This window comes from Cyprinus carpio, chromosome B25, assembly GCF_018340385.1.
Source record: "Cyprinus carpio isolate SPL01 chromosome B25, ASM1834038v1, whole genome shotgun sequence".
In the NCBI taxonomy this organism is placed as follows: domain Eukaryota; kingdom Metazoa; phylum Chordata; class Actinopteri; order Cypriniformes; family Cyprinidae; genus Cyprinus; species Cyprinus carpio.
In genome coordinates this window covers 12562107-12589788 of record NC_056621.1, presented here as the reverse complement: position 1 = coordinate 12589788, position 27682 = coordinate 12562107, and the positions used below count along the sequence as shown (strand labels likewise).

Sequence of the window (27682 nt, the reverse complement as noted above, 5' to 3'; positions counted from 1 at the left end):
TTTATTAAACTCTAAAATTTGTTCGGTTTCCCCCGAGCCCGATCCTAAAAACAAACATAAAACTTTTGGATCACATAAACCCCAGTGATGATGACACCATAGGGTGATAGTACCCAAATGAAAGGATGCACATAGCAAAACTATAAGAATCTACTTTATATTGTTTACACACCACAATGGAACTATTTTGGAACAGCTGAGTGGACGTGTCAACGAACGAAAAGGGACAAAAACAAAAAACAGATTCACATCCTTGTCCCAGCAGGCAAATCTTAAAGTTATGGTTCACGCCAAAATGAAAATTCAGACATTGTTTACTCAACCTCATATCTTTCCAAATGACTTTTCTGTTGAATACAAAGAAGAAAGTTTGAGAAATATTTAACGTTAAATGTGTGGTCACATTTACTGTTGTTCAGCAAAATTTTGCAGCTGAAATCCAGTTATTTCAATAGGAATTTATGCGATTGACTGGGAATTTCACAAAAGATTTCTCCCCGACACAGTTTTCGCAATAAATTCAAGTTGGTCACACAGATTTGCCGCATTGATCAACAGAAAGCTTCTTGGGTTTATACTTCGCAACACTATTGACAATAAATAGTGCATGCTTTTTGCGCACAAAGTTTTGCCAAAATTTCACTTATGTGACTGCATCTTAAAAACAACACTTTTATCTATTTTATACTTTTACATTTTTGTTTTAAAATGTATATTTTTTTATTTATATTATATTTATATTTTTATACATATATATCCTATTTAAAGGAACAGTTCACCCCAAAATGAAAATTTTGTCATCATTTACTCACCCTGGTTTCGTTCTAAACCTGTGTAAGTTGGAATTATTATGGAAGTCAATGGGGACCATCAACTGTTTGATAACCAGCAAGAAAGAAACTCATACAGAATTGGAATGATATGAGGGTGAGTAAATGATGGGTGAGCTATCCCTTTAATTATATTGACTACTGTCAAACTCCAAAAAGGACAAAAACACACAAAAAAGCACCATTAATGTACCATAAAAGTGGTTAATATGGACTCATCCTCTATATTTCATATAACATGACTACAGTAGACTTGTGCACCAGTCACATGGATCACTTTTATGGTGGTTTCGGAGCGATGATCATGGAATGGACACGAGAGCAAGTAAATAACAGAATTGACATTTTTGCATTAACTTCTCCTTTAAAAGTCAGGCTGAAATGGTATTCCAACGGTGATAAATGCTAACAAATGACAAAAAAAATTAGCATTTTTGACACACATCCCCTATACCCCAAGGACTCCAAAGCTGAGAGAAAACACAAAGCTCATGGACAGAACAGAGACGGAAAGGAGAGTCTTATCAAAGGGCCACCTAAATACAGTGCAACCCTCCATCTCTGTTCACTTTTTCTTTCCCTCTTTTTTTAGAGAGGTTACATTTTGTTTTATCTTCCTGCATCGGACATTGGTGTCCATTCCCCCACCCCACCCCATCCCTCTGGCTCTTTTCCTTCTCTCTGTCCTACACCACCTTGGTGGAGGTGACCCGGACACTGCTGAAGCACTTTCCCATGGCTTCGAAGAGTGGGTCGCAGAAGGTGTGCACACAGATGGAGTAGACTCGACTGACACAGTGGATCTCGATTAGGTAGCTCTTCACACAAGGCACCACCGCCCAGATGTGGATGAAGGAGAGGATGGCGAAGAAGATGCCCCATACCAGGGCAAGCGGGATGCCCACCAGGGCTGTCAGCAGCCTGTAGAACCAGTACTTGGTGACTGTGAAGGTGGTGAAGCTCGCTTTCCACACGCCGTCAAAGCTGTAGGTGCCGGCAGGCTCGGCGATCACGTCCTCAAAGTCCACCTGGAGATGAAAGGGATTTCAGCATTATATCAATTTGAATTAGAAATTTTACAATTTTGTAATGCTTATAATCAAAATAAAACATTTTCTCTAATTAACCCATATTTTACAATATCATGATCAAAACGTTTTCTGAACATCCTTAATCTACTGCATGTCTTCTGCTTCCTGGTGTATTATCCATAATCTTCAGGTATTAAAAAGACTTTTAATAATATTTAAAAAATGGTCTGCCCCTGTGCCGCAATACAGATCATTTTGCTCTGGAATCTTTGCTTATTCAAGAATAACTTTTAAATTATTATTGTTATTTCAGAATATATTAAATAATAAATATTTCATACATTATTAACAGGAAGAAATGCTAAAAATGTATCAAATACGATACAGAAGATATTAGAGGTATATTATATTCAGTCATTGTTGTAATTTATTGATGATCTCTTATGCCCACTACAATTTATTTAAATGTAAAAAAAAATAAAAAAAATAATAATATCTAAAAGATATAAAACATTATATAACTGCAAAGTTATATAACTGCAGACATACAGCTCCATTTATATTGTTTATAATATGTATAATTTAGATTTTATTATATTATCTCTATATTTTTATTCTATATTATTGTTTATAATCTTTATATCTGTCTTATGTATAATCTATCTATCTATCTATCTATCTATCTATCTATCTATAAAACCTAAATACATTCAAATACAGTATATATGCAATAATAACAATGTTATAATATAAAAAGGTTATATAACTACAGCCATATAACTTAATTTTTATTATTTACTTTATTTATAATATTTATAATTTATATTTTAAATGATTATATTTTACTTATAATTTCTATATTAATGTTTATAATATTTATGGCTAACTTATAATCAGTCAGTCAGTCTGTCTGTCTGTCTTTCAATCTAAATATTTAAATACATACAAATATATAAAATTAAATAGATAGATATAAAAAATACATCTATTTTAGTCATTACTGTAATGCATTTCATAATGTGTAATGCCAATACCAATTAAATATATATAAAAAATTAAAATTAAAATATTAAAATATAAAAATTGACTAAGATATTTAAAAAAATATACACATGTATGTATGTATGATTTTATATAATCCGTTCATTACTTTCTCCAAACGATTCGTCCTATGGAGGTGTCATGGGGATACTGAAGCCCCATTCATTTTATGTTTATTTAGTTATTTAGATAATTTTTTTTTGAGTTCAATAAATTAACAAAACCTGGAGTTTTTCTGCATGTTCTCATCCGTATCAAGCAGACCGACATTAAGAGAAAAGCAGCATGACTCTTCGTCCTCCCCTCCAGCCGTCGGCCCACATTCCTCACAGACAGCATCTTTACACTGTCCAGACCGGTACCACCCAGTTCATGCCCAAGTAACCCTGCTCTAAAACCTCCCGTATCAACCGCAGGACCGGCTCACCAAACACTAACATTTACAAAAGACCTGTATATATAATATATATATATATATATATATATATAATTTAATAAGCCCTGCAAAGCTTGGTTTAGATGTTCCTAGCTGGCAAACCTCACACCATCACAGTACAGCAGTACACTTGGTTTCCGTGCAGATGTGTTTGTTTCAGTTGATTATACAGGGAAAAAGCACACACAAACACACCCCGTTCTTCACAGTCACATGTCAGAGTCAAGATTAAGCTAATATTTATTTAACAACTCCTTTTTGAGCAAGCTAGTCAACAAAACATAGCTGAATTTCTTCTAATCGAAAGACAGCATGTTCATAGTCACTCAGTATGATTTTTTTTTTTCATTCTTAAAAGACCAGTTTAGACTTTTGCATGTCTTGCTGTTCATTAGGAAAAAATGCTGGTTAACCAGCACAATCTAATAAAGCTTGTTGACCAATAAAGTGCTTGCTGGTTAAGTTAGTTAAGAAGTACATGTCTGGACGAAAAGGTAGAGTGTTTTAGAGTAAAATGATGTTCCTGTAAGAGTAAAATGATAAAAGTACTACTTGTCCAAACCATCATGGCTCTAGTTCGCAAAGAAATGCTAAATTATACAGTCTTACATAAGCCTGTCCTCCCCATTCATTTATCTACAGTATATCCCAATTGGCCGGACACATAGTTTCCATTCGTTGAATATTACAACCATGGCTTTCAACAAAGTTTTAAAATAAACAGTTCTTGAGCTGACGGCACAGTGTTGTTTGATAACCCCTCACTGTACTGACAGAAGTATCAACTTGCATTCTTCAGACTTGGGAGCTTATGATTATATCACCCTTCCACATAGTTCATAAATCACCAGTGTGCAGTTGCAAAGTTTATGGAGGAGTACGGGTGCCACTTCAAAATAAAATTCAACGTCCAATTTAGTCATTTAAAAATAACTATGTAATAGTTATCAGCGATAGCCGATATATTTAAAACTGTTTATTTAATAATGTCTAAAAATGCAACAAAACACCAAAACAAAAAAACATAAGTAACCACTTCAAAAAAAAAAAAAAAAAAAAAAAAAAAAAAAAAAAAAAATATATATATATATATATATATCTATATATATATATATATTAAAACTGACAAAAAATTTGTAATAAAACTGTCATATTTAAAAATGAAAAATAAAAATGAAATGAAAAAGAATTAAAATTAAAAAGAATTAAAAATAAAAAAATTTAAATAAATCATATTTAAAAATGCAACTATATTTAACAATAAAATAAAAACTATAAAATAGATTAAAATAAAATAAAAATGTAAATAAATAGATAAATTATAAAATGACAAATAAAGACATTTAAAACAGTCTAATTAATTGATATTTAAAAAATGGAGCTATATTTAAAAACTAAATTTGTATATAAAATAAAATAAACAAATAATAATTTTTCACAAATAATGTTTCAAAATAGCTATTTATCAGCTATTTTAACAAAAAAAATAAAATAAAGTAAAATAAAAAATTTAATTAATAAATCATATTTAAAAATCCAGCTATATTTAACAAATATGAAGATTTATTTTTAAAATAAAATAAGATAAAAAGTAAAATAAATCACTTTTCAAACAAAATAAGACATTTTTAAAGCTGTTTATTTGGTGTTTAAAAACACAGTAAAATAAAATAAAATAAAATAAAATAAAATAAAATAAAATAAAATAAAAAGCTTGTCCTCCAAATACAGCACACATCAAATATGTTGTACTTGGAAAGACAAAAGTTGCTAAAAATAATGCTACTGTTAAGGAATGGCTTTAAATTAAAAAACAATTATAGCAAAATTGTTTATTTTTTTCTAAATCCTCGATCACCATGGCAACAGTCTATGACTCATTTCAAATCGAAAATTCATATGCAGTGACTAAAAAAACCCACCAAAGCCTTATGTATTCACTCTGGAAAGTTTTCCTCTTTTGGTCAGCCAGAAATTATAGCAGCTGTGCAAAAACTACATACTACAAGTATAATGTCACCCATTTGGGCTGTCTACGTGGGGGTCGTCTTGTCGCGTGACCCGGCCCTAGACTAAGCTCTGGCCGTGGAATCCTGCTCCAGCGTGCTATTAAAAGAATGCACTTTTATGAGAGGAAAATCTTCTGTTCCAAGGGAAAGCTACAGATGTGTTTCTGCACACAAGAGCCTTTGATGTGGATGACTGTGGGAGTGCGTTTGACCACGAGTGCCTCATGATCCAGAGGAACGCCCCGAGTGTGTGTGTGTTTGTGTGTGTATGGAGAATTTGTGAAAAATGGAGATGGGAATTCCCTGCTACACTCTCATACGCAAGACCACTGCGAGTGCTCAACCCCTTTTAAGGACAAAATAAAAGGGACTGTGTGCACCAAACAGTTTGGCCTGTGACATCAATCCTTAGCAAACATCAAATTATAAGCAGAAAAACTTGCTTTCAGTGTTCTCTGGATTCAATTTTCAGGTAAATCATAGGAAGGATTCAGTTGCATGTATCTTTGGGGACGTGACTCGGTGGGAGGGAGAAAGCCGTGGAATAAAAGGGATGGGAAAAAGGGCGGAGATGGATGCAAGGGGATCGTTTTGAAAGCTGAGTGTATTTCTATATTATCAGGTGACTTTAACTTTTCTTTCTGAGAAAAGTTGCTATGGCAAGGCTTCGCCCCCACGCCCAGGAACATTTTCATGAAGAATGTTAGGAGTGCAGCCTTTGCTCAAAAACAGGAAATTCATAATATTTCCTCTATAAAAAAGGCCTTACTTTGACAACTCGTCACTGGGAGTTACCAATGCAACACATCTTTCAAAATGAATGCATGTAGGATTTCACGAACTCGTGCCACAGTTCCAGCATTTCACAATGCGAAGAGACAGCTGCTCCAGTGATGATTGCTTCCACCCTGTTGGGAAATCCAGCTTTAGCTGGTAGCTGTGGAACAGCTGGTTTCTAGCTGGTCTAAGATGGTTGACCAGCTACCCTGCTCTAAAAACCAGTTTGACCAGCTGGTTCAAGATGGTCTATGATGTTGTACCAGCTAAAGTAGGAACACCAGCACTCCAGAATCCAATGATAGGAACCAGCTGAGAGCAGATTCAAGGGTGTATAAAGTTTTACAAGTAAAATAATGGATTACAATTCAAAAGTTGAAAACTTGAAACCACCATTGTATTAGTTTTCAAAGACAGCTGCTGCTTGCAGTAATTGTTTCCAGTGCCACCGTGACAAACTGACCACTGACTCACCACTTAAGTTATGAAGCCATACCTTCTGTTGAGCTATAATGCGAAACTATTAAGATTTTTTAGCAGTATGCACAAATTGTAATGTTCTCCGAACATGCTTCTTAATATTAACACAATACATAACATTTAATAATTATAATATTTATATAATAATACATACAGTTTGGCCTATTAATACATTACATTTTGTTATTTGTATAAAATATCACATATAAGTCGCATGCATTTGTTTCATATTATTACGCTATACTGCTGCATGCACTTATCTATACATGAATCAATTTCTAAGTCTTTTATTATTATTGAAATTCACTTGCCATTGGAAAAAAAAAAGTTGCATAAACAGAAAAAGTTCGTGGGATGACTTACCTTGACCACATCGTCATTTAAATGTTTTGGGTCCCGGTTGACCAGGTCAATCTCCTTGGTGTGGACATCCTGAAGTGTCTTTTCGTTGATGCTGTCGTTATCCATCTCTTTATTATTTGGTTTGTAAATGTTCCCCTGTTTCCTGATGAACGGTGAGTGAGCGTAGTCCTGCGGTTCCAAAGAAAACAGAAAATGAAGTTCATGAGCGTGGAGGGGAGACTGGAGCGCAACTCAGCACTGCCCTGGCATGGGATGGTTATAAGCGGATAGAAATCAAGCACCACACCCCTCTGTAACACAGCGGAGCGACACCGCCGCACGGGGGCGAAATTTTACACTGTGCGCGTGCTCTTATCTTATTCTGCAGCAGAAAAAAATACACTCGCAATTTAAAATATTTACCTGTTGGAACGTGTTTAAAATATGTTACTTATTCTGAACTAAAAAAAGGGGGTTCTTAAGAAGTAATTGCATTGCGCTTCGACAACATTATACTGGATTAGTCACCAGTTCATACTTTAGCTAATATTATTAATAGCTAATATTATGCGAAAGTGTGCATAAAAGTGAACAATGGAGGGAGACGTCACGTGCGGCTTGCCGTACAAATACGTGCCAGAAAAAGATGAGACCTCAAATTAAGCCAACATGCGCGAAAGAACTCCAGTTGTAGATCAAGTGCCAGCACCGCCTTCATGTGTTGATAATCCCCTAAAAGTGTTTGAGTCAAAAGTAGCCAACTCTGCTAAAGGTTTATTACATAAATGGCTCAATACAGCCTGAATTGAAATAAAAAAATACAAGATTTCTGAGGAAAAATAGGTGTCATTCTCACCTCTTCAGGTGTCCCGTCCTTGTATCCGCTAGTCATGCTGTCCCGTGCCTGAAGTGCGCTCAGATGAGTGTGTGGAAACAAGACAATCAGTAGAGAGGAAGCAGTGTGGGAGGCCGCGGGGATATTGCTTAAAGTGGGGAGTCCTTTCCCTTAAAACAGACCTCTTTTCTGCATATAGTCCAATAAAGCTTTTTATCTACAGAGTCGTGGTTTAACTCTTCTGGGAGTCTCTCCTGGCATAAAGTGGGAGTCACCGAGGACTAGCTGTGTGTTCAATGAATGAGACTGAAAAACCCTTCATTAGCCTGCCTCTCATAGAGCTACGCCGTATTAGTGGTTGGATATTTTGACGTGATTTTTCCCAAATGGGAGGCATATTTGGCCACTGTACCAACTTGTTATGAACGAATCCCATGTACACTACCAGAAACATCTAATCGTTTTTAAATTTTCCACTGTTATGTTACTGTAATGGTAAGTCACCACAATTATAAAGCAACAAAATGGAGGAGGTAGGCTATATGAGGATCGTGTAGTGACCAAAATTAAATGTTAAACAAATCAAACTAACTTAGGCCTATCATTTAGCTACTCAAGTAGCACCCTACTGTCTTACATCTCTAAGGTGCATATTGAGATGGTTTTCAAAAAAGTATTAAGTATAGGCTATGCTGAACACTGATTGGCTACTTTTCACAATCCAACTTAACCAAGAAAAGTTTTGGTTCTGTATGGAAATTGATACTGAACTCAAGGTGTATAAACCTGAAATGTGACTATTCTCAGGTTGGTTTGCATACCGAAATGTACCTCAAGGCAAGACTTGCACTTAGTTTGGAATGTTTTCAGCAACAATAACTGTGCAATCTGTTTTTTTTCTCATGTTTTGTCCAACTTTACTATCATTTACTTTATTTTTTTGTGTGCATTTACTGTACCAAACAAGTACTGTGGTATCTAGGTCAGGTCCTGGCAAAGTGAGGGATGTGACAGGCAATGCAAAATATGCAAAAAAAAAAAAAACCCTTCAACAGTGTAAGGTCGGTCACTGTAGCTCAGGTTAAAAGAAACACTTTTTTTTATAGTAAACCTATTCTACAAAGTAAAAATGCATAATGAAAACTTTTAATAAAATCTAGCTTTTTAAGAGCTCAATAGAACACTACAAAAACATACACTTTATGCAGGAACACTGTTATCCTCGGGCATATCTGCTTCATTGAACATGTCTCCCGGAGGACTTTTCTCATTGTACAAGACATTAAATCTTGTCAGGCTAACATTTCATATGCCACACACTGATCTCCATGGTATGGTCTCTCAGCAAAGAAAACAATCCATCCTTTAACTTCCAAAATACTTTTATTTGCTGAACTGAGAGCATTTAGTTCTGTCTTCCATAAGCTGAGCTGTGTTCAGCATGTTTGCTACATTGACATCATTCAACAGGGGCAAGGAAACGGCACCTGAGCCTCTAATGTTCCATTGCACACTCACAAAAAAATTCCATTTATTCTGCAGAGCCACTAACAAAGCACAATCAGTGGCAAACAGCATGTCAAATGCGACTTTGCAAGTCAAACTAATTGCCATCTGGGTGCTTTTTTATCATTATAAAAAGAAGTCATTAATACAGAAGAAAATGTGTTATATTAGTATAGAAATGCTCTTTATAATAGGAATGGCACCTATCAACCATAAATAGTTTATACACTGAAATGCCATCAAATCATTTAATTTACTCTTCTTGATAAATCATCATCTCCAAACAATATAAATATTAACTCAAAATATTAACTATTAACAAACTAAATCACACAACACTACAGCCCTATTGGAAGTAGTTGCATCATTTTTTTCCTTACAAGCATGTCATACGTTTACTGCAATATCATACATCATGTACTAGCAAAATATCTTAAAGTAATAGTTCATCCTTAAATGAACATTTGTTGACACTTTACTCACACTCACATGAGTTTCTTCTTCCAAACAAATTTTGAGAAATTTAGCTTTTCAACTTGCTCACTAATGGATCCTCTGCAGTGAATGGGTGCCGTCAGAAAGAGAGTCTTAAACAGCTGATAAAAAACATAACAATAATCTTCAGTCTTTCAATTAATATCTTGTAAAGCAAAAAGCTTTGTGTTTGTAATAATTCCATATATTTGGAATTAATTGCAGTATTATGGATTATGTTTGAATACAACTGTTTGAAGGTAAATATGTGTTGATGAATTTGTTTATTACAAACATACAGCTTTTCACTTCACTAATAGATGGACTGGAGTCGTGTGGATTACTTGTGGATTATTGAGTTGTTTTTATCAGCTGTTTGGACTTTCATTCTGACGGCACCCATTCACTGCAGAGGATCCACTGGTGAGCAAGTGATGTAATGCTAAATTTCTCCAAATCTTTTCTGATGAAGAAACAAACTCATCTACATCTTTGATGGCCTGAGGGTGATTTCATTTTCAGCACATATTCATTTTTGGGCGAACTATTCCTTTAAGGCTAAAATCTCAATCATTACATTATAGTCTTTGAAAATTCTACATTTATATATATAAAACAAAAACGCTTAATTAGACTTACATAACAGTACTGAAAAGCATGTCAGCACTGACGCCGCCCGCCATTACGAGGCTGACAAGTCAGTGCCAAGACAACGGAATGAAAATGCAACTGTGCACTGAAATGAAAGAAAAACGTCTTTCTCTTCTCTGTCACTTCAGAAGTCAAGGATAAATGATCCTTCAGCTAATAATCCTCCAAAAGGAGGCCACAACATTGTGACAGAGATTCTGCAACACTTCTATGCTGAGTTAGATTTGCTCAGTTTTGCACAGTCTTGACATTAATGGAAGACAAGCATCGTCCAATGCTGAAGAAGAACGGCCCTATAAACATGTCCATCAGGCTGGTCCAGATCACGTGGATGGAGGGCAGTGTCATCATGCAGCCTTGGATCACTGGCATTCACCACCACCCTGTTGGAGGGAAAAACAGCTCATCATCATGTGTGCTGATATACAAGACTTATATAACAATCATATCAAGGTGAAATTGTTCCTCTCTCTTTGTTCTGGGGTTAAAATATAGCCTGGAGGATGTGTGAAGCATTAACCTTCATATCAGATGCTTCCAATAATCATCACCTTTTGATATTGTTAACAGTCAGCACATATGTCAGATCTGTCAGTCAGCATGACTGGCCCATAACAAACTTAACAAGCATCAGTCATGTCTGTAACACCTTACATTTGCAAAATCATTTTAGCATGTTGCAATGCAATTGCTTAATGTTCTAGTTGGGTTGAAGTAAAAGGGGGGAAGTCGTGGCCTAGACTCCTAACCCTAAGGTTGCGGGTTTGAGTCTCGGGCTGCCAATACCACGACTGAGGTACCCTTGAGCAAGGTACCCAACTGCTCCCGGGGTGCCGCAGCATAAATGGCTGCCCACTGCTCCAGGGTGTTGTGTGTTCACGGTGTGTGTGTTCACTGCTGTGTGTGTGCACTTTGGATGGGTTAATTGCAGAGCACGAATTCTGAGTATGGGTCACCATACTTGTTTAGCGTCACATCATAAAAACAGCCCATTTTACGTCTTTATTAAGTCTTTATGATAATTAATTTCTTTTTTTCACTTGTTTTAGCATCTACCGAGGTACAATTCTATATGCAGACAAAAAACGCACCAGTTTCCAACAAGCCACAGAATTTGTCACCCAATATAGCATTCTTACACTTGCAATATTCACCAAGTAGACTTCTCTTCTCCCTTTTGAGCTACACTGACATCTTGACATTAGATCTGATCTGGGCTAATATGTCAGGTCTACTTATTCCTAAGCTAATGGGCAGGGTTGTTAAGTTTACAAACATCCACATGTGCCTAATATTTCACCTAAGGAACACTGACCCTGAAAATGCTCCTGATTTAAACTACACAAGGGTCAAGTGCCAAGTTTCTGCTTTCATGTGTCAAACCACTAAGAGGCCAAAGAAAAAACATATGACTAGAATGCTAACAATTCAGTGTGAGTTATGTGCAGATTTTTCCACCGTGAAAATGCAGGCCCACCTGTGCTCTGCAAAACCAATATGCAAGACTTTCTCTGTGGTATTTTTTTAAATGCCAGTCTTTATCTAAGTGGGTAGTGGCCAAGGCAAATATTCTGCAATTGGGCCGTGGAAAATACAGCAGAGAGCCAAAAACCTTCCCCAACAAGAAGCCTTTTCATACCAAATATGTATACAGCTGAGGATCCCGAAAACAATCCCCGCAATGAATGCCATGGGAATGGCCAGAAACGTGGTGAGGATCCGGTAGAAGATGAATTTCACCAGCTCAAACAAAGCGTGACTGCCGATCCACACTCTGTCAAAGCTGTGCGTAGAGATGGGTTCAGCAATGATGTCCTTCAAAACCAACCCTGTGGAAGCAAACACGAAATGTAAAAATCAATAGTAAACAAACTACTCTTGAGACTATCAAATTAGCCCACATGTATAAAAAGAGAGTAAGTACCAATTTATATTTTAATCTACACATTCTTAAATCCAAATAAAGTCTGTTTTATTTTTATTCTTTATTTTATTATTATTTAGTTCTTTGAAATGAGAAACACATTTAAGTCCGGGCATTAAGTCTGAAACTTAAGTTATTAATACAAACATACCTGCAGCGATATTCAATGCAACAGTCATTGTGTGTGTGATATTAATTATTTTATTTATTGTATTTGGTTACTATCGTTTGTATTAAAACAACTGGCACCTTATATGTATTTTCTTTAGATAGTGTTTTTTTTACCCTTGAGTGTGTGTGTGTGTGTTAATGCAGTATTGTGTGCGAAACAATTATCCCAAAAATGAATTGAAAAGAAAAGATTATAGCGCATGTGCAATTATGCCAAAGCTCTTATTCAAATAAAACAAACTCACTCCGAAAATGCATTAATGTGCACGTGAATGGTGGTGCGCGACAACACTTCTCATCATACCGAAAGTTACTAAAATGAGCACGTTGTTAGCGGTTATATCACTCATGTTTAGTCGGTTTTAGACGCAGGCATATACAAATAAATGATAGTATTGTAAGTGGATGCTGTAAGTCTCGTGTTGTTACTTTTCCTTTAGGTGCGGTGTTAATATCTTAGGATCTCTGTCCGGGACGGAGACCGTGCGGTTTTTTTTTCCCAGTATATGGGGTGCAATCGATCTATTGAATTCATCCTCATCCATAATGACCACTGGTTTCCATTTTTTTCTTTTTTGCCAGCCCCATTTCTTTTTTTTTTGGGGAGTTGCGCGGGCGCGCACTGCTGTTGTGTTGCGCCTGCTGTACGCGCACTGTGCGCTCAGGGCAGTACGCGTACACGCCCGCTCACGCGCAGACAAACCACACAACGGCACTCAATTCACTGCTCCAAACAAAAAAAGAAATGTGAACCAACGATAAGAAATATTTCCGGGATACATCTCCTGTCTAGCCGGGATTGCTGTTTATTAAAATAAGAACTCAAGGAATGTTATCCGAGATTGTTATTTGTTATTTCCTCTATAGACTATTTGCATGAACCTAGTTAGAGGATTAAAATATTTTTGCCCTCAGGGGTTTCCTCACGTTTTAACAGATTCATGCATTCATGTCATTTAGTAGTTTATTCAATACAAAATGTTCAAAATTTTTATGCAATTTCGCCATGGCTAAAAGTCGATCTATTTAATTGCTTTTCACTGGCTTCTTTGAAGAGTGTTTTATTCTTTTTCTTAAAAAGAAGATTCTTTACATAATTGTTCTATTTAGAACCAAGTAGTCCTGAACTGGTTAGTTTTGTTTGAGCTTAGGGTCCTTTATTCTCCGTAGACCTTTTTGCTTTTTAAAACGTATGTAACTTTCAAAAATCCTAAAAATAAATTAGAATTTAGATATCCGTAATGTTAAAAGTTTTTCAATGAATTTTATTACTTGGGTTTTGTTTTGTAAACCATAACACAGCCAGGGTTTTGTATTTTCTTAGAACAATGATCTGCTACTTGAGAAGGGATACCAGTACTCGGCAATTTCATCCACTTTCAGATACATCAGACGATGATCCGTGTTAGTGACTTGTTAGGGAGATCATTTGCCTGCCTTAAGCTTCAGACAATAGGACACTCTTTTCTGATACAGTGACTGGTTCTTTGCCTTCCTATTTGACTGCCTTTAAAGAGACAGTTCACCCAAAAAATGAAAATTGCTGTATTAAAACCTAAACTTTCTTTGTGTATGTGTAAAATGCTTGCAGGGTGATCGCAACAGGAACTGCCTTACATTATAAATGGACAAAAAGCCTCATAAAAATAATTTAATTGAATAATTGAAAAGAAAACCCGGTAGGTTAACTAGGTTAGCAAAGCAACCTTTTATAATTTTTCTCATGTGAAAAGACTATAACTTAACGACGAATTTAAATAGATGTGTACAAGAGTGTTAAAATACAACTTAAACTGATAAAATTGCTTTTTTTGTCACCCTTTTTTTTTAACTTTGTGCCTCACAAATCAATTGTAGTGCACCCCCCCATCCGGACCAAAGACGGAATCAACAGTAATATGATCTATTAACATATTATCTATAGTATAGTATATAGAATATATAGGTATATAGTATATTATATATCTATAATATTATATTATATTTTCTAACATATATCTAAATTAAACACGAAGTATAATGAACACAAAATACTGGATGATTTTTGCCACACAATACTCCGATTATTCTTTATATATGAGAATACATACCAAAAAGATTAAAATATGAATGTAGTTGTGATTACACAGGCAAAGGGATTGCGTCCAGCCTAGAATGAATGTACCAAAAGTATCATAAGCAGTGATGTATTAATGTCTACCTTGTAGAAACTGAGAGACTAGAGATTGTTCTCAGAAGTGGCTGATTTGCGTCATAGCCAAAAAAAGCACTTGTGGTGTTTCATGCCCTTCTCCAAAAGCAATAATGATAGACCTAAGTTGAATATAAAATAGCTTCTCATATGTGCGGCAATATAGTATGGGAATTACGAATTGGTAACCTTAGGCTTACAGATTGCGACTGGTTATGGTGGAGATAAATTTGTACAAGCATCGTTGGTCATTATGCTACAAAAATAAACACTCTTCGTGCTAGAAGAAAGAGCACTGCAAGAGATTTTAATTGCACACATACTTGTAATGTCAGACAATCATGATCTGTATATCTATGGATAAACACATCGGCTGTACTTCTAGCTAACAAAGAAAAGGTGAAAGGTGAGTTTCCACGTGTGTGTAGTTTGAGCTCGACATCACACCCTGCCACCATCATGAAACCCCGCAATATGACCCCTAAACAAACTAGTGTGTGCTCTGTATACATTTTTTCTCTTGGAATCAGATGTGTGGAAAAGAGAGGGTAGATCAGAAGGACTCTGCTGGCCTATAATTACTGTATTAGGTAGCAAATAAGCACATCACTATGCAGGTAGGGTTTAGATGAAAAAGCTACCTTGACCCATTATAGTGCAGGCATTCAATAGCACACATAACTTAAATGGGCCTATTCAACAGTCTTTCCTGTAATGGATATAAATATCGCCCATGCTAGATACCGCAACAAGCACAGCTGCCAAAGTAAGAGTGTGTGGTAAGATACCAGGACAACTTAGCAGGTGATTGATAGCTGCCTATGTAGCGTGTGTTGATGTGGGGATACATATAAATGTTATGTTCATAGTCATCTATGAATTCTTATATAGTGCCACTAATGAATTTCTACATTTTGATGTGGAGTTTGATTCAACTATTCAATATTTTACATCGAGTCACTGGAATTAATATAGACTATTGTTGTGCTGTCTTTGTGCATTGATATTTTTACTATGTGCAAACAGGGGGTGAGCTCCTCGACCGTTGCACAAACTCTTCACGTATAGGTGTAATATAACAAGTACAATGTAACTCAGGTATGCATGAAAGGGTTATTGCAAAGGGATTATGGTTCCTGATAATGATCTATTTCTGGTGCATCTTGTTACCGCTCGACATAATAATAACTTAAGTTCAGCAGGGTTCACATTCTGTCCCTCGGATAAGGGAAGTTGCCCTGCCAAACAAAAGGTACTGGATCGGGTATGATCTGTCCAAACTTCAAAGCTAATAGACTATAAGTACCAATGTGGGGCATCATTTTTCAACACTACGAAGAAAATTAGCAGAGAAGTTAATGTGGGGAGGATTTAGTACCTGCATCTTGGAGCTTTGTCAGCCAATTAATCATTCAACATCATATTTTAACTAGAAATAATGAATTAGCATCTCGGTAATACTAGCTATTGCTGATGATAAAAACAGCAGTACAAGCTGTCTCTTTAAAACCACACAACATTACCATTTTTAAAAATTTTCCTTTTTATATTGGTGTGTTGTGGACTTATAGGAATAGTAAATATATATATATCTATAAAAATAGTAATCTATACTAATGTGGTGCATAAACCAAGATATGTGAAGGTGATACAACTTGTTATATCATAATACAAGACTACATTTTAAATAATTACATATTAAAAAGAAAAACTAAGGGTGTTTTTAACCAAATCAAGTCTGTGGTGCTCCCAACATGTAGGGTAAAATAAATAAACTACATAAAACAGGAGATATCATGCGAGCCCCCTGTACGATTTCCTATCTACTTTTCATATTCAATAATCTCTTAAAATCTCATCATAGTTGATGTTTACTAAACAAGGCAATGTTAGTTCCGACCGAAAAATTCAATGTGGGGTGCAACTCTCCAAAAAATGTTTATATTTAAAAATAGATAAATTATCATAAATCATAATTAAGATCTGTACACTCACCTACTGTTCTACTCAGGGTTGGAAGGAAAACTACTTCATCCCATACCGCACAAACAGTGCGGAGATTCTTTATGAATTAACAAAGGTCACATTACAGGGTCCATGTCTGTGTCTATTTACCTGCAAGACAACAAAGACATGAGCCCAATGAATCAGAGGAGCCTTCCTGACAGGCACTCATCTGCCTAAAGCTCTCAGCTCTGTGACATACCGGCGACATTCATTATAAACCCATGGGGGGACATGCAGTAATCGTGAGAATCTCTGCCCATAGCCATCCTTCTGCTCTTGTCACCAGCCTGCAAGTCTGGGACCGCACACTTTCACAAAGCAGTAGAGTACACATTGCTTGGTAACAGCAGTGTTTACGTGTGAATATATACAGAAAAAAAAAACACTCCTGGGGCTATTACTTTGTAGAGTAAAGCAGAGAGTTTTTGGTGTCATCATGAGTATAGCGTAACTGAGGTGCACTTTTCCTTTGCTTGTACTAGTAGACTGGCTGGTTTTGGTTCTGGCCGTAAAAGAACTAAACATAGGCTCACTGGTCAGGAATTTGGCATAAATTCAAAAACCGGAAGATTTCAGTTAAGTCTTCAGTAGAAGGGAAACCAAAAGTTCAGAAACGGCACACGGCTCTTACATCATAGGCAACTGATGAAAGTTCTTTTGCTTTAACACTGCATAACTCTTTTAGACATAAAGGCGGCCTTTGTTTTCCCGGGTGACTGCTTATAAGGGGCGAAGCTTAAATCACCACCTGAGGAAAATGAAAGTTAGACGAAGAGAGATACATTAGCCTTCATGCTCTGCTGCCCCAGCCCAGAACCTTTGTGCGATCCAGAGCAAAGTCGTAGGGGCGGGGTAACGGCCTCCAAGTACGAATAAACTCTGGCCAAAAACCCAAGGATTTTCGGCAGCTGACCCACGGTGGCTTTGGTGGTTTTGGTGCTCAAGGGGGAGGTGTGGAGAACCACACAGGATTTCCGCCCAAGCCCCGAGGCTGGGAAAGTTCAATAAGTCCATATCGCGTGGCGGGAAGAGAGTCAATACGTTTTTTCCATTTTGACTAACTATGGGAGCGAGCTTTTTGCCGTGGTGGCTGAGGGCATGAGACAAGCCGTCAGTGCCTCCAGATATCTAGACAACAGTTCCCAGGTCAGCAACATCGTGGAGATCTTCATTCCATCCCATCGGACGATGACAGACCCCTCCAAAAGCAGGGTCCCGCATAGTTTTTTTAATCAGGGTAGATGAGTGTTTCAGATCCTGCAATCCGGGGACTGTTTACTTCACAGCTTCATGGGCGTGCTTTTTTCTCCCGTTATTTTGAGCCAAGTTGGGGTAAGATGCTAGCCATGCTCTTGCGGCATGGACACGTCTATTAAGTTTTATAAGCGGGCCTATACTGATAGAAACATGGTAGCAATTCAAAAGGTGTTTAGAACGGCATCTTAGATTATTCATACTTTTGCAGTAAAGGGTGTTGTTCAACCCTCGTGAAAACAGTGGCAAGACAATGTTCTTAAATACACTCGGACTCCACAATTTTTTAAGAAAGCACATTAGTGTATTTATCACAGGGAAGATGTTTTGGGGGAGGGATTTTACGAGGGGATTTTTTAATGTTAAATATTAATATGTAAGGGCTATTTTAAAAAAATGTTAAAAGCAAAAATTTAAAAAACAAAAAGCTTGGTGGAACATTCTTGAGAAATTTGTGGGGCGGGAGGGGAATCATGTTTTTTTTTTCGGGGGGCTCATAGGTGGGGTCCCTCAATGTCGGATTTCCAGATTGTTACCAGAACGTCGGGTCCTGGGAAGATATCAGATTTTCCTTTCTGTAGGCAGTAAATGGAATAAAGTTTAGTGCAGAATGAGAATGTATGTTCTGAATAGGCCGCGGGCAGAACACAGGATGGGGGCTCGGCTTATTATCAGTTCACAATGACAATTCCAAGATTGCCGCCATCCTCCAACCAGACAGGACATCATTTCTTTTCCGTCTAAAACACAACGATTTACAAGGAAGCAAGCTTCAGCACAGTTGAAATGGATTGCAGACACTAAGACCCCTTAAGATAGCGAAAGAGGAATAAATAAAAATACAAATTAATAAAACCCTTCCTTTATTAAATGTCATCTTAAATATATAACAGTGGTATACGGAGACATATAATACAACCGAGATGTTGGTCAACTGGATAGATATGTTAACTCGGGATTACAGTAATCAGAGGTCCAAAAGCAGAGTACTGTGGTTAACGGAGAGTAAGAGAACATTTAGAGAAAGCTGCATAAGGCATATTACAGTTGAGCTTTGTCGTTATTGGATTAACATAGTAATTGCACACACCTGGGGAAGGCGCCTAATTCTCTTTGGAAATGGATTCCCATAATGTTTTTGGGCACCAAAACCACTTTTGACATAAAAGAGGGGCGTGAAAGAATCCGAGGAAATAAAAATGGTTCAATAATGGAACAACGCGCATGGGCGCATAGGGACCAGTTCAAGTGTTGCTTAATGTGTCCACACGTGGGCATGCAGGCAACAAATTAAATATTTCGATTTAAGTGGTTTAATGTAAATGATGGTGTTATTTTAATCGGACTCGCAAAACCCACTGCAGTTCTAAAATTAAGCCTAGGCTTGGGAAACCCGGGTTTAATGTAATGTTTAATGCATTTTATGATGTTGATATAAAAAATTAAATGTATTTTCTTTCCTCTTTGAGCTTTTTGAGATATCAAAATGGCACATTCAATGGTAAGTTTAAAAAAAATAGATTAAAAAGTAAATCTTAAAAAGGAATCAGAATACAAAGATCCTAAAAATGAGCAACCCTCGATTACGTAACTATCCGCTCCAGTTTTGTGCATCAATGTATGTGGTATAGGGGGGGGTCAGTAATGGATACAATTTTGTAAGTAATCGACAGACTCCCGCCAGATGTAAGTATGTATAAAAGTAATCTTGCATACTATAATTAATTTACAGAGCTAAGGATTCACAGCCACCAAGCTGAATGAAAGTGGCCTGGTTTTCACAACTCTGCCCCGCAGAACTCATGTGACACTTACACTGGGGCTACATTGCAACCATTTCTAAAAAGGCCGGGGGGATTGCAACAAACAAAGAGAGTGAGAAGCACTCAATGGGGCCGGAACGGGGGAAAAAAACACTGTTTTGTCGTTTTAGAGCCAAAAGCATTTATCAGAAACGGGACTTTTACTTAATTAGGTCCTTTTGGTTTCACTTAGATTTAACATCCAGCCAAACCGACACTCTTAAAGGAAATAAAATAATTTTTTTGCCATTATTTGACCACACGTAAAAGAATTCCAGAGCATCAAACATCAAAAAGTCCAAACCCTACCTGCCCTGCATGAAAAATTAATTCACAGGGCACTGTAAGATATATATTAGAGATATATCTATATACTATAATATTTATGGGACTATATCAATATCGGGAGTGACAAAATGTTTTGAGTATATACAAATACTAAACATAAACAGTCCTAAAACATGCAATTTGCGACAATGCTACACAGTACATCAAATTATGTGTATTCAAGCAATTACAGTTTTGTGGGGGTCAGTTAGCTATGTGGGGGGAAGAAAGTAGAGACATTTGAACCAGGTGACACGAAAAAAACGGTGCACACTGATGGAATGCCCTGGGAGTTGTAGCCATTCATTCCAAAGCAAAACATGATGTCACCGCCACTTGCCCTATAGTTTTTTCCAACTTGTGTACACTGGAATATGAGGAACTAACCTATTGAAGTGCTACCTTGAATGAGATAAAAACCATGTTTAGCGAGGGAAACCCCACACGGGTAGCAAATACAGCAACATTTTTTTTTAAGCAGGAATACTTCACCCTGATCCTGTGCCAAAAGTGTTGAGGGGCTGAAAAGAACACAACGAGAGAGAGAAACGCCCTTGTTGGTTTGTTTTGTTTGCTGTAGCGATTTTCATCATGAGTTGACGGGCTGTTAGCACGTTGGCTAATGACGCTCTGAAGTACGCAAACGGCAAACTCTCTTCTAGGGTGTTCCCCCAAAGTGGAATTCCCAAGTTAAAATTAGTCCTTAAATATACCTCGTTCTTTCTGACCACACTATCAGCATCGCACAGAGTTTTTCCCTTCTCTTTCCTTCTATACTACAGTTGTTGAAATGGTTCTGCTGAGGCTATTTTAGTCCTCTGCTGCCTCACTTTCCATCTTGGGTCCACAAAACACCAACCTCTGGGATCCTGATGAGAGGTTTAATTGTCCCTCAGGTTCTTTCTGCAGTCTACATGAAAGTTTTTGTACGCCGAAATCCTCAGTAAGATCATGTACAGACATTAGTACATAAGGAAAACTAAGCTAAGGTACACCTGTACGGCCCTTCACGCGCTCTCTGACATTGTGTGAAGCCCGGCAGGCTGAATTCCAAGCTCAGTGTCATCAAACCTTTGTCTTTTCATGGAAAAACAGTGTGTGAAACCAAACCAACCGGTAGCGGCCTATAGGACCACACACTTCCCGTGGTATGAATGCGACCTGGATTAAGGTGAGTGTGCGTCCGGTAGGGTTGGAGCGTCCCCAGGAGTCAGTTCAAAGGAAGCTCCAGTCATGAACACACAATAAGAGGAGCAGCGCTTACCCTGCTCTCGTTGAGTTGATGGTGTAAATGAGTATTTGAAAACAGATGTGTGTAGAGATCATTGCTCTTTCACTATCGGTCCAATATTAGCTGATCAATCTAGCACAAACTTTGGAGACAAAGGGCGTGGTCATGAGGAAGGGCTGACTTTCCATACAGGAGATTTTTTTGAGGAGTGTGAATCTTCTTAAGCAACCTACTTTTTGGCTTGCTAAAGCTGATTATCTAGGTTTGAAAAAGGTTTCATAGTTGGCAATTGTTGTTCTCAAACTACGATGTCCTTTGAATGTGTTTTCCAAAGTCCATGCTAATGCTAAGTCATTTAACCTAGTAATGCTAGGAGCCGCTATTTTTAGTTATGCAACTACAACCTATCTAATTAAAATGGGGGAAATATTAAGGGCTAAAATACTACTTGTTAAAATCACATTTTCAATCATATATTTAGAAATCTGACCCAGAAGGTGTCATAAATGACGTATCATAGCATTAAATAATGCTAAGAAACTGTATACCCTTATGAAAAAGAAGTTTATTCAAGTGTGCTATTAGTATACTTATCTTAAACTAAAAATAGGAAAGTATACTTTTTAGTTTACGTTTTTATGTACTTCTCAGAAATGGGCTTTATGGTTACTTTTTTGACAATTAAGTATACTTGAGACTTATACTTACAAAAAGTCAAACATTATACTTGAAACTTTACTTAAGTATACTTAGATAAATTAACTTGAAGTATACTACTTTTTTGGTAAGGGTTACTCAGGTTGGTCCAGCCAATTGTCTCCCCTCCTTTTTTATATGGCTAAAACACAAGCAGTTTTTCAGAATTTCACGATTTGCATCTTTTATAATAAATTTATAAGTACACTTTGTGCTACTGTGTATGAAAATAAATGGGTTTACAGCAGTTGATTTGATTTAATGTTACTTTTCTTGTAATTTGGACACATTAACATAAACAGAGCGTGCTATTTACACTTAGTGCAAATAGACCACCTTGTTGGCAGGCAGGCTATTTACATTAACTGTGTGTGATCGGGCTAGACAAATTTACAAAAGACAAAGTATAATAACAGTTCCAGTGTAAAGTGCATGTCAAAGACATTTTTGTTGACGTGATCGAATCCCAGGGTGTTGGAATCCGCCTTTTTTGCAAAACTTTTTTATCTCCCGTTTTTAAAATTTCATATCACCATCAAAAAAAAAATAAAAAAAGGATATACTTTCAATAAAAATGAAGGAAATAATCGAAAAACGTTGAAAATAAAAGTATCGCGATATGGGTTAGGGTTAGGTGTGGAGGGGAGGGATTAATATGTTCCCAATAAGGTGGCATCCCCTTTAATAATTTGAATTAAATTATAATTTACACTCAATACGTTATTACTGCATACTGTTTTATAGTGGTACTGTACTACAATACTGAGGTTGCAGATAAATACACACTATTGGCATTAAGGGTTAGTTCAACCAAAAATAAAAATTAGCCTGAGATTACTCAACCCTCGAGGCTTTGGCCTAAGTGGTATATGACTTTCTTCTTTTCAGACAGAGTTTAAGTCGCGAGGATTATATTAAAATTGTCCTGGCGCTATTCCAAGCTCTATCATTGCAGTGGGTGGGTGTTTCTGTTCAACGGTCAGTTTAAAACATGTCAAATAAAGTGCCGCGCATCCCATAATAAAACGTTTGCCTCAGATGGTTTCTCCGGGTCGTGAATAACTGGTTTAATTATGGGATGTACGTGCCTTTATTTTGATGTCTTTTGGTTGGGGGGGGTGTTGAACAAAACACCCCCCCACTGCAATGATAACGCTTGGAAGAGCCAGGACAATTTTTGATATAACTTTGATTGGATTCATCTGAAAGAAGAAAGTCACCTAATTATACACCTGTGAAACGCAGCAAGGGTGAATAAATCACAGGCTAACGATTTCATGTTTTTGGGTGAACTAACCCTTTAAGTAGTCTAAATAGCAGAAAATCCTGCGATTATTTGTTTTAAGTGTATTTGCACTAACCGTGTAAATAGCATAATCGCTAAGAAAATATTACTATTTGCACTTAGTGTAAATAGCATCTATTGCTAAGAAAATATGCCATTTTCAGATTGAGTGTAATAACATCTATTGCTAAAAAATATGCCTCGTTCAATGATAAAGTCTGCACAAAAATTTCACTTAGGTTAAAGGCTAGCATCTATTATACACTTAGGCGGATGATACACTGGGGTGACTTTGGGAAATGTTGCCATCAATGGACAACCAGGTGAGACACAGGGGTCCACGAACATGTTCTAAAATATCCCAGATTTTTATATCCAGAAATTTGTTACCCATTCTCAATGAAAAGTGCCCAAGCAAGCATTGCTCACAAAAAGTTTGCACCATGTGTCATCACCTTAGTGTAAATAGCATCTATTGCTATTTACAATTAAGTGCAAATATCGCCCTCTTTCTAAAAATAAACAACTCCAGACGCTCACATCTCGACTCTTGTTTAATTAAGGGGCAGCTGGTCCAGTGTCAAAGATGAATTTCTGTTCTAATTAAAATCTGAGAGACGAACAAGTAAAAACTGAAAGTGTATATATTATTAAAAAATTATATATTTATATTAGTTATAATAATAAAATTATAATTAGTATAATTATTAGATAGTATTAAATAATTTAATTATAAATTAAAATAATTCTAATTAAATATTAAATATTATAAATTAATATTACAATATAAAAGGATGGGGGTTAAAATGGCACTGCTGTGTCCTTTAATTTACTGGGGGGCAAAATCATATCCGCTTTGAACAAAGGCTCAAGGAGTCAAGGGGACTCACAACATGTCCTTGGGCTGCCTTCTTGATGAAAGACTAAAAATAACTTTTCAGTGCGCCCAATTAACCGAAACGTGTTATAAAAAAATTAACTGCAAATTTTAAAAAGATTACACAGTCATTTCACACTAAATACTGTTAAAGGGTTAAACTGGTGTGTCCCTGTTGCAGACTGATAAAAGGAATATAATTAACCAGATAATGTGGATATGCAAAAACTACATATTTTTCATATATTCAAAGAAGTAATGGACTGAAATTAATGGACTATATAGCGTAGTTCGTTGTAGTCTTATTTAAGCCAAATGTCTCCCAGAGCTCTTAAACTTGATGGCGAACTCTGCAAGCTAAACATTAAGGTCTGCAGGGACTTTCAACCAGGGAATTATAACACACACAGTCCTCAGGTTTTTTCTGCAGTGACGGCAGGAGCATGTCCATATCAGCAGCTCAGCAGAGTTAAACGTTTCCACCAAATCCATGTAAGGAGATTTAGGGTACTTCAGGATCCTAGCTTGAGCAGAGACACTGTAAAGGAGGAGATGGACCACTTGTATAAAACACATATAGCAGCTGTAAGAATGGAAGCCCTGTCTTATTTACTTCAGAACACACATGCTAGCCTGAAAATACACTATCTTAGTATGATCTGAGTTACATTTCTGATGATATTATAATATTTATGACATTTTTAAGATTTAAAATATAAAAGAGCTCAACTTTTACATCACAAAATTGCCTTCCAAATTGGCTGCTGAGGTAACCTTAAAGGGACTGGTACGTTGCCAGCCTTCTGTACTGATGTTGAGTTTCAACGTGCTAATGTTTCTTCCAAGATTCATAATACATCACCTTTGAAACACAAGTGTTCCTCAGAGCTGTTGCCAAATATCTGTGTATTTGCTCATCATTTCCATGCAGATGTCTCCGGTCAGATGTGCTGCCATACAGCAGGGGAAGGCTGGGCGAATCTGTGATTGATTGGTTTTCAAGCCTACAGTTCTTCGTTTATCACACTGTGGAGAAAAGGGAGGGTTCAGTTGCTATGGCATCATCACACTGTACGTGTTTAAAGGCAGGCACTTACTTTGCACTTTCATTCTCATGAGTATCCCAGAGGAAGTATGTACAGTGACCAATGTGGATTCAAAAGCAGAGCCACTGCAATGCCAGCAAGTCCTCTGAAGCATCTGTGATCTGTTAAGAAGACACTGAGCACTGTGGTGACACTGGTTTCGTTTCCAAGACAGACATAACAAGACAGTCATTCAATTGTGATTCATTTGGAAATGCATTTTTTAGGTGTTCTGTTTCACTGGATCTGGACTCCATTTGTTGTAGAATGATTTACATTTCTAGGAATAATGTGGTTTTTGTTATGAACATATGGTTTGGGCACCACAAAATAGAAAGTACTATATATATATATATAATATATATATATAGTATATATATATAGATGTATATAATAATATAATAACGAGTGCCGTTGTGTACAAATCATCTATAGCAGGAGGTCTTCAAACTGGGTCTGGAGATGCTCAAAATGTATTACATATATTATTATCAATAATAATAACTTTTTTACATATGTAACAAATATCTTATTACTGTTTGTTCTGCTTTTGAAAAACTTATCAGAAATCACGACATTAATGACAATTATATTCATGACAGCCCTAGTAATAGCTTAACAGTAAAAAAAATAATCTAAATCTATTTTAATTATTATAATTATTATAAAACTGGAGAAACAATGTCAACTTAATTTATGTAAATGTTTTTATGACAATTATCTGAGGGCATTTAACAGTAACAAATAAAAAAAAACGAAAATCTATTTTTAGATTGTTTATACATCTAAAATTATTAGAAAACTGAAGATACAATGTCAACTTAATAAAATAAATATTTTATGACAATAATTTTTTTAAATGACAGTCCTAGCATTGTAAACATATAACATAAAAAAAAATTAAATAGGTTTATACCTATAACATTATAATATTGTGGATACAATGTCAACTAAAAAAAGCAAATATTCCTTGTACAATATTTTAATAATTTCTTTACTATAATGACAGAATAAAAGCATATTGTATCTCATTCTCATTCATAATGTAAGGGGTCTCTGTCTCCTCTCACCGAACCTGATGCAGGAGTCCTCTGTGAGTGGACCGGCCTGCCTCAGTGCTCATATAGGAAGGTCATGTACAGTAGATAACAGAGAAAACAAAGAGGAGGGGGATAAACTTCTTCCTGAAATGGGATGGCAGTAATTAACAGAGACCGGGGAAATAGCATTTGTGTGTTCCTTGTGCAGCTTGAACATGAAATTAAAGCTTTATCTGGAGGTAACAGAACAGGACCATTGGTCCCGGGGTTTAGACTCTATAGAATGTCTATTTTACAGTTTACACGCATGGAGTAATTTTAAACCATAATACACTTATTTTACTAAGCCATTTTTCTGTTTAAACTCGACATCTCTCATTTGCCACTCAGTATGTTCCTGTAATTGCAGCCTTGCTGCAATAGTAAATCCCGCTATTCGTATGTCTCTATCACTCTGTCTGCACCAAAGAGGGAGTCCGCGAGGAGCTGTAAGGCTATATAAAGCCCTTTGCCTGCAAAACCTCACACCAGTTTTTGCCCATAGTCTTCCCACAGTCCAAGCTGCCAAGCCGACATCCATTTTCCTGGCCGAGTTCAGGAAAGTGCTGCTCCGAGCTGAAGGAATGGAAACTTGCAGAGCTGCCTTTGCCTGGATACAAATAAAAAACACACAAACAGAGGGTCTGGTGAGTCAGAGAGATGCGCAGACAGTACCTTCTTTATCAGGTAGGGGCATCACCCGGTGGATACTTCCCTTATGCAGACCTTCTGGTCTCATTAAGCACCAGATACAAGCCATTATACAACACACTGTCTTGATTCATGGACGAGCCCTTAAATGTGTCTTCAAGTTCAGTCCTTGTGACAGCCATGCATTTCTAATGCAAACATACTCCAAACCACAAGGGAAAAGGTGATGTTTCATTTTGTATCGTCCTCATTAAGTTCAGGGAGTCATACTCACCTCATAACACAACATGGCTCCTGTCTCGGCACAAAATGATACAGAGGGGGCTCTGCTTCAAATAATATGCCGTGCCATTTTCATTTCAGAGGTTGTAGGCGGATGACAAAGATTAAAGGACACTTGCCCTTGACGTCCAAAAAAACTGTGCCATAACTAGGAAACACGGAGCAGTGCAAAGTGTGCAGCTTATTCTGGATGATGGACATAAGTGGCCATAATTTGATACAGTGTAATGTTTTTTAACCAAAAATCCAAAAATCAACTAGGTCAAGGGAACCTGAGGGTGGTCCGTTGAAAAACAGACAATATTTTTCTATTTATTTTACAAATTGTACTTCCTTAAAACATGTCGAGGATAATAAAATATGCAAAATAAATAAACACAAAAAACAAAATCAATTTTAAACATTTAC

General features: G+C 36.6%; 1 protein-coding gene and 1 pseudogene across 1 annotated transcript; both read right to left on the bottom strand.

Annotated features, from left to right (window-relative positions):
- Window positions 1-1478: 1478 nt before the first annotated feature.
- LOC109065153 (caveolin-1) lies at window positions 1479-8056 on the bottom strand. The gene is made up of 3 exons (XM_019082172.2): window positions 7803-8056; window positions 6968-7135; window positions 1479-1858 (listed from the first exon to the last, which is right to left on the bottom strand). The coding sequence occupies exons 1-3, from the start codon at window positions 7836-7838 to the stop codon at window positions 1517-1519; spliced, it is 546 nt and encodes a 181-aa protein (XP_018937717.2). The 5' UTR covers window positions 7839-8056; the 3' UTR covers window positions 1479-1516.
- A 2484-nt stretch (window positions 8057-10540) lies between these two features.
- On the bottom strand, window positions 10541-13896 carry LOC109073710 (annotated as a pseudogene).
- Between the last annotated feature and the right edge of the window lie 13786 nt (window positions 13897-27682).